This window comes from Peromyscus maniculatus, chromosome 11 (assembly GCF_049852395.1).
Source record: "Peromyscus maniculatus bairdii isolate BWxNUB_F1_BW_parent chromosome 11, HU_Pman_BW_mat_3.1, whole genome shotgun sequence".
NCBI classification, from domain to species: Eukaryota; Metazoa; Chordata; class Mammalia; order Rodentia; family Cricetidae; genus Peromyscus; species Peromyscus maniculatus.
The window spans coordinates 84,785,118-84,798,927 of record NC_134862.1 but is presented as its reverse complement, the minus strand read 5'-3'; the positions used below and the strand labels follow the sequence as shown (position 1 = coordinate 84,798,927).

General features: G+C 42.9%; 1 protein-coding gene across 5 annotated transcripts in view; it reads left to right on the top strand.

Moving 5' to 3' along the window:
- Positions 1-13,810, top strand: part of Pld5 (phospholipase D family member 5) — a 379,814-nt gene that overhangs the window by 283,802 nt on the left and 82,202 nt on the right. For all 5 annotated transcript variants that reach the window (XM_076548018.1, XM_042258659.2, XM_076548019.1 and 2 more), the window contains one exon: positions 11,529-11,656. In XM_076548018.1, coding sequence (XP_076404133.1) covers positions 11,529-11,656 — 128 coding nt within the window. The remainder of the gene's footprint in view (positions 1-11,528; positions 11,657-13,810) is intronic.

The following is a 13,810-nucleotide window of genomic DNA, read 5'->3' as shown; positions in this document are numbered from 1 at the left end:
TATTGTTTAAATCTGGCTTTGTCTTCGAATGTCTTGTTCCTTCCGTCTATGATGATTGAAAGTTTTGCTGGGTATATTAGTCTGGGCTGACATCCATGGTCTCTTAGTGTCTGCATTACATCTGTCCAGGTCCTTCTGGCTTTCAAAGTCTCCATTGAGAAATCGGGTGTTATTCTGATGGGTTTACCTTTATAGGTCACTTGGCCTTTTTCCTTGGCTGCTCTTAATATTCTTTCTTTATTCTGTACATTTAGTTGTTTAATTATTATGTGTCGAGGGGACTTTTTTTGGGGGTCTAGTCTGTTTGGTGTTCTATAGGCTTCTTGTATCTTCATAGGCATTTCCTTCTTTAAGTTGGGAAAGTTTTCTTCTATAATTTTGTTGAATATATTTTCTGTGCCTTTGAGTTGGTATTCTTCACCTTCTTCTATCCCTATAATTCGTAGGTTTGGTCTTTTTATGGTGTCCCAGATTTCTTGGACATTTTGGTTCATGACTTTGTTGGCTTTAGTGTTTCCTTCGACTGATGGAACTATTTCTTCTACTGTATCTTCAATGCCAGAAATCCTCTCTTCCATCTCTTGCATTCTGTTGGTTATACTTGCATCCGAAGTTCCTGATCTTTTACTCAGGTTTTCTATTTCCAGCATTCCCTCTGTTTGTGTCTTTTTTATTTTTTCAATTTCCCTTTTCAGTTCTTGGACTGTTTCCTTTGTTTGTTTCATTGCTTTTTCATGATTTTCTTTCAGTGCTTTATTGTTTTCTTCCAGGATTTTAATGTTTTCTTCCAGGACTTTATTGTTTTCTTGGAGGGCTTTATTGTTTTCTTCTAATTTGTTTGCCCTTTCCTCTAGTTGTTTACAGCGTTCTTCCAATTTTCTTGTCTTTTCCTCTACACAAGCCTCTACCTTCTTCATGAAGTTACTCATAAGGCTACTTTCTTCTGCTTCTTCCAATTTTTGGTGTTCAGGTCTAGATGTTGGAGGCGAGCTAGGTTCTGGTGATGCTGTATTGCTCTTCATTTTGCTGTATGTACTTCTGCTTTGACGTCTGCCCATCTCCTTGTGGTTTCTTCTTGGTCTTATCAGTGTACTTGTTTCACAAAGAGCTGACAGACTCAGGAAGACTCTCTCTCTTGTCCAAAAGGGAGTTCTCTTGTCCAACTCTTTGGTCCAGAAGGGAAGTCAGGGGCAAGCTCTGGTCCAGAATGGCAATCGGGGACAGGCTGGGAGCTGGGGGCCGGTCTCTAAGTCTCAGGAAGTGGCTGGGGTCTTGGGCAGATGGGCGTGGGGGCAGGGCGCAGAGGCTGCAGGGGCTGCCGGGGGCTTGGAAAAGGGGATCCCTCCCGGTGGGGCTAGAAGGGGAGCTGCCCGGTGGCTAGAACCTGGCACCAAGCTGGGCAGGCCTCTCAGGAGTGGCTGGTGCCCAGGGATGGGGTCCGGGTTGGACCCGGGTACTCACCTCTGGTCCAGAAGGGAAGTCCTCTGGGGCAGGCTGGGAGCTGGGGGCCGGTCTCTAAGTCTCAGGAAGTGGCTGGGGTCTTGGGCAGATGGGCGTGGGGGCAGGGCGCGGAGACTGCAGGGGCTGCCGGGGGCTTGGAAAAGAGGATCCCTCCCGGTGGGGCTAGAAGGGGAGTTGCCCGGTGGCCAGAACCTGGTGCCAAGTTGGGCAGGTCCTCCCGGGGTGGCTGGTGGCCAGGGATGGGGTCCGGGCTGGACCCAGGCACTCACCTCTGGTCCAGAAGGGAAGTCGTCAGGGGCAGGCTGGCTCCTCCCATTTTTTACATTGACAGCCAAGAGGGAACTGGACAAAAGGATCACAGTTTATAGTGTACATCTGTGACAGGGAGCTCTAGGCCGGAACAGCTCTGCACTGAAAGGAAGCCAGACACCAATAGCTTTGGGAAGAGTAGAGGGTGCAGCAGGTCCTTGACTTTCAGATTACTGCTTGGCCTGGATTTAAGGCGTCTTCCTTTTCTTTCATAACACAAACTCACATGTTCTCATTCTCTTTCATGCAGTCTCCTCTCCTCTCCTTCTCCCCCCCCCCCAGACCACCCCCATATTCTTGGTTCTCATTTCCTTTCACGTCCTGGGAATGTTTCCTACTTCAAAGTTCTGAGTTTCTCGGGCTGAATGAAGAGTTGGGAGCTTCCTGGTTACACACTCAGTTTTTCGCTGGGTGTGGTGAATCGACATTAACCATGAAGGATTTAATTTTGGAACTTAAGAATTTCTTTTGGTTGCATATGGTTAATTTGCCACATGACAATAAAGTATGTGCTTTGACATCTCAGTAGCTTTTGAAGGAGGTGTATCTACATGTGGTTCTTCAACAGAAAGTGACTATGTGTCCCCAAATGTGGCTGAGTCAGAGCTCTCATTTCCCTCATGAGACTTACACTCTAATAAAGAAGACAGTGCTCAACAAGCAATGGCATGACTCTTAAGGATGGTTACAGAAAACAATTGCATGTGGATTCACATGTCTGAGCCTTTCCTGCGTGCACCTGCCTCACTCTCTTAACACAGAGATCTCATGATAGTCATCTGAAAAGTCTTCTCTTATTGAGTCCCCATTTTTGGAGAGCAAACTAAGGCACGGGAATTTAGGTGAACTGCTCAGAGACTCTCAGCTGCTCAGTGGTGGAGGCTCAGATGAAGAATTCTGACATGTGGGCCCTTCCTTGAGTCTAGCACGAGCTAGAGATGTCTTCTGTGTTTATTATTTTCTTCCAAATCTACCTTCTCACCTCCCTTTCCCATCTTGTACTCTTCCTTCCCATCCAATCCTTTCATCAGGGTTATTGGTAGAACTGAAAAAAAAATATAAACAGTAGATGAGTTCAGGTATGTCTAGTGCTGGCTCATCTAGGGAGGTGCCTATGGCATGCCCTGCCACCGAGACTCAGGGAGACCTCAACAGGCCAGTAAATTCCGAGGAGACACATCTTGAGTGGTAGATCAGACTCCCGAACCCATTCCCCAGTCCTTGTTTTCTGCCCCACTCTCTGTCTCCCTAGCAACTGGCTTTAGCTTCAGCTCCTCCGTCTCCACAGTGACTTGGTTCTCACTGACATCTGGGACTGCCTCTTCACCTCACATATGACTTAATTTTTACCCATGGCTACTTCACAGAGTGTGTCAATATCCTTGTCTTTTCCCCATCATACATATATATGACATATATATGTGTGTGTGTGTGTGTGTGTGTGTGTGTGTGTGTGTGTGTGTGTATAGGTATATATACATATAAGATTAATAGGAACTCAGAGCTAATGGGTACTGGGTAGGTTAGTAAGAAGACTGGGAACAAAGCCACCAAGAATTCAGGGCCCTTGGAGCTGTCCAACGCTGTCAGTAGGAAACCTCATTCACTGAATACAAGGTTGGCTGAAAGGAACAGTGGGAAGAAAACCTTACTTCCCTTTCAGTGAGTTCCTTGAGAAGGTGGTAAAGAAAGGAATTCCTATCTCCTTTGCAACGGAACACAACATTCTTGAAAGAAGAATAATGTTGAAACTATTGGTTCTCAAAGGAAGGAACAATGGAAATGTCAACATTTGGGAGTTTTATTTAAGTCGTGTTAGTAAGTACTGTCTAACTGTCTGATGTTTCCTTTTGTTATGATTTTTGGCTTGGAATGGAACCAGCTTTGAAGTTTAATTTAACCATACTTCCCACATACGAAGGATTGTTCTCCTATCTTATTTCCTTCACAGTGCTGAGGCCTTCGCTGCTTATTAGGTCTACTCTGATCTTAATGGAGATCACAAGTAATTGCCTACAGCCATAGACAGAGATGAGATGCTCACATTCATTCAATCATTAAGTTTGTCTGACATTTCTTTTCATGTCTATTGGGCTCCTAAAACAGGGTCATCAATTGTGCTATCTCTTCGAGTTAAAGAGTAAAGCCCAGATATTGGAAGCATATCATGTTCTCCTTCCTTATTCTCTCTTATCTTCTTTTGACCTTTGGTTAAGGATATTGAATCTCTTTTAATAAGTTCCAAGCATCACCACTTATAAGAGTAAAGTCTCTATAGTTATTAGAAAAGACTGTCATGTGATTCTGGCCATGAAGCAAGCAGAATCCTTACTTGGCAGTCAAGACCTTGGGTTTGGGCTGCAGATGTAGCTCAGTGCCCAGTGTTTGCTTGCCACATTCAAGGCAGTGGATCGGACCCCAGGCACTGCAAAAAAGAGAAGAGGAGAGTAGGCGATGGGGGAATTTGTCACTGTGGTATCAGGCAAGTCATCTCTTTCCCTTGAAAACCATTCTCTTGTGCTTGTCTTAGATATAAAACTGGGGAATGAGCTAATTCTTTCATCAGAGTTCTAACCAGGCCTGACCCTGTTTAGTTCCTAAGATCAGACCAGGCATGCTCAGGGTGGCATGGCCATACACAAAGATGAGCAAATTCTTCATGACTCTTTGATTTTTTTTTACTGTAAAGCACCATGTGAACATAGTGATTTTAGTAGGACAGTCATGACTGTGTCTAGTAACCAAATTTAAATGGTATTGAATATGCACCTAAATATTAAAATCTACTGAGTTTCCCTTCTGGTAAATATAATGACAATACATGTATTACAGTTATGACCACTGTTGTCCCCAATAAAATTAAATTCATCTACCCCAAATTACACAGTTATAAAATCTTTCCATTTGTAAACAGCACTTAATTTTTTTATTAGTTCCTGGAAGAATCTGTGTTTTGGTTATAAGAACAAAATATTTTTCTTTTATCTTCAGTCTTTGTTACAAGCACAGATTTATTTGCCCTCAGTTTCCTAGTTTTTGTTGTTGCAGTTAAAAAGCATGTTAAATAATTCTTGCAAGTTATTATCGTGGTTTGTTTGATTCACTCCAATAGCTTTTGGAATCTCCCTTGGCAGGTTATGATGTGTAGGGTCTGTTTTATTTTCTTATCAGCTGTGGGTGGGCTTTTCAATTTAAAAAGGTTTCATTTTTCAATTCTTAGAGATTTTGCTTTATGTTATAGTTTCTTCCCCTCTGACTTTGGCTCTCTAGAACTACCATGATTGGATTATGGACATAGCAAACGGTGACTTCTTTGGTTACTTTGGCTAAAAGTCTGTTCAGAAGCAGTTTGAAGAAGTAGAGATTTATTGGGGCTGATAGTTCCAGGCAGCACAGTCTATGATGACAGGAAAGCACAGGCATTGGAACAGGTGGCCATCTTGTCACATTACATCAGTAGTCAGGAAGCAGCAAGCTAACAGGAAGTGAAGCAGGTTATAAAATTTTAAAACCAGTCCTGAGCGATCCACTTCCTCCAGCGGGGCTCCACATCTTAAAGGTTCTACCAACCTCCCACACAGGGCCACCAGCCAAGTGTTCACACATATGGTCCTACGGGAGACATTTCACATGCAAATCACACCACATATCTAAATTTCCTGCCTTGGAGGAAGTTTCTTTTTCTTTCCTGAGACTTTCATTGAGATATTAGTTGGCCCAGATACTCCATCATACACTGACTTTTCAATCATAGTTCTAATCTCTTGATGTCCCATGTTGTAAATTATTTTATCATTAGAACATTTGGATCCTTCCTTGTTTCCACCACTGTCAATCAAAGAGTTGACTGCTTCAATTGAATTTTTAAAACTTCAAATCGTGAGCACACCTTGAATCCCAGCACTCAAGAGGCAGAGGCACGTGGATCTCTGTGAGTTTGAGGTCAGCCAAGAGCCACATAGTGAGACCCTATCTCAAAATGAAAATCAAGAGCAAAAGCAAAAAAACATTCCAATCATGTCACTATGTTAGCTGGGATTCCTAACTGAGAAGAAAGAAAAGTTTATTGGGGCTTTCAGTTTCATAGGTTTAAATCCAGAGTCTTGGTCTCTTGTTCTGAAGCCTGTAGTGGTGAATGCAGGCTAGAGCTAAGCTTCTTATCTCATGGTGTCCAGGAGGTAAGGAGAAGAAGGGCTTCTACAATCCCCTTCAAGTGCACAACACAGAGGCCTAATTTCCTTCCATGGGTCTCACTTCTTGGAGGTTCCATCAGCTCCAGGTAGCATCACAGGGTGGTAGCCAGTTTTTACCATGAGATCCTGGGAGAATGTTCAAAGTGCCTTATTCCTAGATTATTCTTCATTATTTTAAAATTGCTCTTATTAATGTCCCAGTGAATGCTTATTTCTTCCATTCAATCTGACCAAGGTAGCCATGTGACTTTGCTACCTGGTGAGCCTCCAAACTGTTGAAGTATCATGTGTAATCTAAGCATATGAATCTCTCTCAGAATCTTGGAACACAGGTTGTAGAAGCTGGTCACTGGCTAGCAAATGGCAAGACAATTAAAACCATGGGGGGGATCAGAAGCAATCCTTATTCCCTCTCCCCAGCTCGGCAGTGGAAAAGGTAGCTATGTGCTTTAAGGAAGGGCAGAGTAGATGTCGTAAGTCGGGTTTCTAGCTAACAGACCTTATCATTGTCTGATTGAATGGTGAGCCACTGTAGTAAATGTTTTTGCTGATCTGTTGTGAGTTTAGAACTTTGTATGTTTAAGAATAATTAAAGGATATCATTAAGAAAATTTAATTTTCAGATCAGAGTGAATTGTTCTTTTTAAGCATAATTTTTACTTTTAAGCCAATGGTTTATAAAATCACCCATTCCTATAGGTAACATTGGTAATGGAGTATTAAATAATAATCAAAGCATGGCTTTATGCAGAGAAGAATATTCAGGAAAACATGTAGGAAGGAAGAGACAGCTCCTAAAAATTGCCCTTGTAATCTAAACTAGAAAACTAAAGACAGACTTTCATGAGCCACTTAAAAAATTCCTCATCATGATTTCAGGATATTTCAAGAGATGTTGGAACTGCGGTGAGCTCTTAAGTTTCACTATATGTGTTTATACATGTATGTGTATACATATATGTATGACTATGTTCATATACATGTATGAATGTGTACATATGTGTGAATATGTGCACATATGTAATTCATACATGTATGAGTGTGCACATACATGTGTGAGTGTATGTGTGCACTTGTGTATGTACAGATATGTGTGTGTTTGTATACATGAGTGTGTGTGTGTGTGTGTGTGTGTGTGTGTGTGTGTATGGCATATGTGCCATGGTTTGAGTGTGAAGGCCAGAGATCAACCTTGGATGTTGAGGTTCACCCTTCACTGTGTTTAAAGCAAGGTCTCCTGTTAACCTCTGTATGTCAGGTGGGCTGACCCAGAGCCTCCAGGGAGTCTGCTGTCTCTTCGACCCGCTTTACCATGGGAGTACTGGGACTGTAGATGTGAGATGCTGGGTTTGGCTTTGGTTGGGTCCTGGGGCTGCAGACTCAGGCTCTTCAGCTTGTGTGATAATATTTTAACCAACATTTTAACCACCGAGCCATCTCCGTTGATCGGGATTCACTCTTTCCACATTTGGACTGTTAACTGATACTTTTAACATTTTCTTCCTCTCCCTTCCTGAATGGTTAGAAAGCAGAGATGTGTGATTATGGGGCCACTTACTCTTCAGTGTTCCCCTTTAGCCTTCAAGTCTATGAATTCTAAATGCTGTGAAGTAAGTGATTAAGCCGTACTGGGTAATAAAAGTGAAGCTTATAGAAACAGGCTGACTGTGACCCTCTTTTGAAGAGAAGATGGATTAATAAGACAGATTCTGCCACAGGCCCGACTCTCTGGAAACATCTGAAAGCCTTTCCAGAAATCTATAATGACTGATGTGACTCTCGCTGATAGATGTGTGAGTCTCACTGGTAACTGGTTCAAAAGCTAGTGACAAATGTTTTTTGTAATGCTATTTTGGACCCATATATATGTGAGAAAATACACTTTAGAAACAGGAGCATGAAGGACAGAGAATTTTGAATATGATTGTGGGAACAGCAGGGATACAGGTTCAGGCACAAACACACACACACACACACACACACTCACACACACGGCTGTGAGAGAGGATTTCTCATCCTTGGGACTGACACTGAGGGGTGGGTGACTCTTGTTCTGGGGGTTAGTCTGTGCTTTGTGGAATATAGCAATGGCCATACCTTCTTCCTACTGAATGCTAGTAATATTCTCCTGGCAGTTATTATAAACCAGAAAATGTCCCCAGGCATTGCAATGAGTCTGCCAGAGATGTTTAATAAAAGAGAAATGATATTATTGTGTATTGCTTCATCTCCACATCCAATTCTGTTGGCTTTTGTATGAGTACCTCTGGCCCTGGACAGAACTGTGAATTAGTCACTGTACTTCACAGACTCACCTTCTCATGGGTGCCCTAGTAGAGTGATGGGGAGTCTCCTTTCTGCTCTCTCTCAGAATGGACCACATCCTGGCCATTGTAAAAAGTACACTGCCCTGCTCTGTGAAAAATTTGCATGTTGAAATTCTGACACTGAAGGTGCTGATTTTAGATGACAGCACTTTTAGGAAGTTACGAGATCATGAACATGAAGCCCTCTTGAGTAAGATTAGTGACCCCAGATGGGGTTGTATATGCCTTTAGTCTCTGCACTCAGGAAGCTAAGGCAGGATTGTGAGTGTGAGGCCAGCATGGGTTACATACTGAGACCTTGTCAAACAAGACAGAGACAGAGAGACAGACCTGAGAGCAGCTCCCTGCCCCCACCCCCCACAATGTAAGGATGAAGTCAGGACGTCTATGACAGAAACAGACCCTCAACTGATAATAGATGGACTGATGGCTGGCTGTTGAGCCATTCAGCCTTTGGAACTGTAAAAAATAAAACTTAGGTGTTTATAACTGTCTAGTCTATAGTGCTTAGTTGAGGGAGCCTGCATTAACTGAGAACACTTTAGCAAGCCTGAATTGAATCAACCAACTTATACCTTTTATCTTGACTTTGACTTAGAACAGAGTTCTGATATGTATTATTCAGTAAACTTTTGCCAAAGAAAAGCCACTGTTTCTATGCAAGAATCATTTTAGGGATCTTTAAGTATCTATGGAGGCAGTAGCCGAAGATTCACCTAGGACTCATGGGTTCCAAATGCAAACTATTTAGGCTAAATGGCAAGGCGAAGGATCTGCAAGTAACAAAGTGTAGAAATGTTTAAGCAGCATGGACTAGAAAATTCGAAGGGGAAGGTCTCCATGGACCCTGCGAACTCAGGTGGCTCAGTGATCTGGGGCTGGAGCGGACCTAATAAGAACAGATGGGAAACTCTGAAACTAATAAACAGCACACAGAAGATAAACAACTGCTCCTTGGCCAAGATTTCAACACTGTGTGAGGGGCAGGCAATATCTCAGAGCATTCCAATTGTTTCTAGACAGGATATGGAGGATTTGCCTGGAGCCAGGTGCTACAGGTAAAATCTGGGCCAAGCCCCAAAGGCACCTTCATTTTCTTATAAAACAAGGGAATGTCCTTTCTTCAGTGCTGATCTTTTTATTGCTGTGTATAAATAAATATATATATATATGTATATGTATGTATGTATGTATATGTATACACACACACACACACACACACACACACACACACACACACACACATATATATATATATATATATATCTCCAGTTAAAGTTGAATCACATCCCCTAAAAGACACACTGGAGACTTTATCCTCCATGCTTCAGAATGTCACCTTTGCTGAGAATAATATCATTGCAGATATAAATAGTTGAAATGACGTGTCTATGGTAGGATTGGTCCTTCATCATATATGACTGGTGTCCTGATAAGAAAAGAAACCCAGTAAACAGATAGCATGTGACAGGCAGGCAGAATGAAGTGCTGTAACCACAATCCAAGAGCATCTGGAAGCCAGGCAGAAGGAAGAAAGATCCCCACAGGTTTCGGAAAGAAGCATGGCCCTCTTCATACCCCTGAGTATGAACTTGTCTTAGGTAGTTTGACATGGTTTGGTTAGTCTGATCTGATCTAGTCTGGTCTATTCTGGTCTGGTCTGGCTTGGTTTGGTTTGGCAATGCTGAGACCTGAACAGCCCAGGGGTCATGCAGACCAAGCAAATGTCCCACTATTACACTCACCTCCAGCCCAATGCTGGACTGCTAACTCCCAGAACTGAGAGTTAGCAGTTTCTACTGTTTTCAGCCACTCTGGCATGGTAGCTCTGTGGAAACCAAGACCATCTTTCAGGAGTCGCTCACCTGAGTAGCTGTAGTAGAAGCTGTGCCTCTGAGCCCTATGTCCCCTCCATGCAGACTCACGGGTGTCATGATGATGACCTCCTGTGCTGATATTCAAATTCTACCGTACCTGGTAGCTCCTCCCCTGGGATCTGTCACTCTTCCTCCACTGGTCTTAGGCCAGGATAACTAAAAGCTAAGGACCGCATGGACTTTGCTTCTAGAGTGGAAAACAAAGAAAGAACTAAGTTGTTGTGCTCTCAGAGGAATCTGTCAGGGTGCTCCTGTCCCCACAGGTCATTCTTTTCATCCTTGTCTCACAGAGGCATAGCTTGTGTTTTCCCTAGTGAGAGGTCGAGTTCATGGTGTAAATCACCCTCTCTCTTGTCAAATATCCTGGCAGTATCCTTATGCATGCCATGTTATAGATTCCTGGTAAATCGTGATCCTGACAAGGAAACATATCGGTGAGATATGTCCTCCTCATTAATACTGAGTATCTGAAGGCACAACAGCTTAGTTCATTAGATATATCCATGCACATCTGCTCTTTTAAGAGAATCGACTTTAATACACTTAACAGGCCTTGCGTCAGAATGAACTAATGTTGTCAATGCAATGTCATTGGGATGGTGATGCTTCAAGACATGACAGTGGATTATATCACATTCGGATTAAATCGTCACATTCAGCTCTTGGGGTAGTTTTTTGGGGGGATTTTTTTGGTTTGTTTTGTTTGTTTGTTTTTATGTTTTTGTTTTTGTTTTTTTGTTTTGGTTTGGTTTTTATGACCATCTTAGTGACAGTTTACTGCTCTGGGTTCCATCTCATTAAGCCCTGGATAATCATGATTTGAATTAAGAACTATTAAATAAAAGAGCCAGAAGAGGCTAAATCTAAATTGCACTATGAATACAGTAAGTGGAGAAGGAAAGACGATGGAAAGAGGAAAAGAATGAAATTAGGTATGGGAACCTAAGGTGTCTTCCTACCTGGACAGGTGCGATGGTGAGTGAGGCATTCTTTTAAAAATTACAAATTGTATTACCATTATCCCAAAACAGTAAGAAGGAGCGTGTACTACTCCTACCTCACCGTCCAGATAGCCCGAGGGTTTTCATGCTGATCTGGGTGACTTGAGAAGCCATGGTCTTATCTCAATGTACAGAGCCTCCTGTGTGTAGACATGGGCAAATCCTTTTTCTTCTTTTAGGGTGAGGAACAAAGTAGCATCATGAGAGCCTTCACCACCCCAGCCCTATGCAAATACCTGGCTTCCCCAGGTCTCCACTGTGATCAGTACAGCCCTGGGTATTGGTGCTTATAGATGCCTGATTGCCAGTGGGTGCGTGGTCTGGGAGCAGAGGCTGACTGGTGTCTGCTTGCCTTTCTAGGAGCCGAGGTGACATACATGAACATGACCGCCTACAACAAAGGCCGGCTGCAGTCATCCTTCTGGATTGTGGACAAACAACATGTGTACATCGGCAGCGCGGGTTTGGACTGGAGATCCCTTGGACAGGTAATCTTCCCACCATATCTAAACTCAACAGCTGTGGCCATCAAAATGTCTGCCTCCAAAGAGTACTCAGATGCCTATGACATTTGTTTGTTTGTTTAATTTGGGATACCAAGGACTGAATTCAGCCTACTCTCTACCATTGATACACATTCCCAAATCCAGTGTTTCTTATGTTTAACTGTATGGTTTTAAGAGGTTTAATGTGACAAGACAAACCTTTGCTCCGGAGAATCGTTTTATCAGATAAACAACATAACTGCCATTGGGTCAATGCCTTAGGAACTCAGATGCTACTGTCGTCATCTTCAGAACAAATTACATGTAGGTTGTAGTAACCAGAGATGGTTCTTAAGGATGATACCACACCATCAGTGAGACAGGGAAACATGCCAGCTCAACATAGAACAGTGTGATTTAGGACAAAAAGCATGTGAAGTATTTCTGTAGACAGTCTTAAGAGGGAAATATTATCATCTTACTCTTCACAGCTAATTAATGTCAAATATCTTGAAAATCAATTTAGACACTCCTGTAATTTTCATATATTTGTGCTTGCCAGGGCTTATCCATAGAAGATTGTAAAACTATTGTGTTTCCATTTGTCTATAGGAATGGAAAGCTCCTAGTCACTGGGTGCCTAGGGCACCTGGCACTCATACTACAGAGCCCACACATGCCCATCCTAGCTGGGTTTTGAGTGAGTGGCACTAAGGGAAGACAGCACCAAGGTGCTAGTAATTCTCTGTGACCCATGGAAAAAGTTGGCATTGTGTGGGATAACTGGAAATGGGAGCTCATATTACTATGGCCTGCTTTGCATATGTAACCATTTGCCTCTCTGATTCCATTCTTTCCTTCGCCTTCTTAAGCCACTGCCCTTCCTCCTCACTCTCTCCATCTGTTTCTCATACTTTACAGTGAGGCAGAAAAGCATGCTCAGGTATAGAGCAGGCAGGCATGCTCAGGTATAGAACAGGCAGGCATGCTCAGGTATAGAACCAGGCAGGCATGCTCAGGTATAGAACAGGCAGGCATGCTCAGGTATAGAACAGGCAGGCATGCTCGGGTATAGAACAGGCAGGCATGCTTGGGTATAGAACAGGCAGGCATGCTCGGGTATAGAACAGGCAAGCATGCTCGGGTATAGAACAGGCAGGCATGCTCGGGTATAGAACAGATAAGCACTATGCAAACAGCATATCAGCAAACCAGTTGTTTCCCTCAGCACTGACAAGATGGTATATATCTAAAAGAAAGCTTAGCAAGCGTGTTATTGTCACCTTAAAGAATAAGGCAGAACTTCCTCTTGGAATAGTATGACCAAGAGCAAACCCAAGCTGGAATTCTCCACTTCTCTTCCTGTGCCGTCCATCTGTCTGAAGTCCATGGTTACCAGCCTCTCTGTACTTTGTTGTGTGTCTGACCTGTCCCTGTTGCCCATCTGCTGTGCCTGTGTGTTGTACTACTGTGTCTGCTCTGTGTGTCTGTGCACCTGTCTGTATGTCTGTCTGTCGTGTCTATCTGTGTTGCCTGCCCCTCGCAAAGGGCTTTGCTCTGTATTTGTTGAACAGCACAGAAAACAGATGGGAAAGGAATGAGAAATCCTTTACAGAAATCTCTCTAACAGAGTTTTAGAAGGAAAGAAATTACTGTCATCTGTCTACATCTGCATATCGCTTCCAGCATTTATGGTGGATATTTGTTTTGTTTAAGGTCACTTTCAACCCGTTGGCTGTTTTCAGCAAATGATTACTATAACCCATGCAGACACACATACATTATTCTGGGTGGGGGCATGGAAGAGTCTACAACTGAAGATTAATATGCATTTAGCTTAGACTGTTAAATCTGATTACATGGGAAATCCACGGCACAGTAAGGCTGATTACATTGTTTTGCTAAAGGCAGGTTAGACTTTACATAAGCTGAATACACAATAGAATAGCAGTTTGCATGCCAGTCTTAAGTGATCTCGAGGCAAACATGGCTGCAAGTCTGGCAAAAGCTCACTCTCCTCCAAGGCAAGAGGGGTTTTCACAACTCAGCTCTATCACAACCAAGATGTTTTTTCTAGTTTCAGTTTTAGAAGACAGGTACAGTCAGGAATCTAGGTTGGACTGTTGTTGCTAATATGACAGTCTCACACCCCAGCTT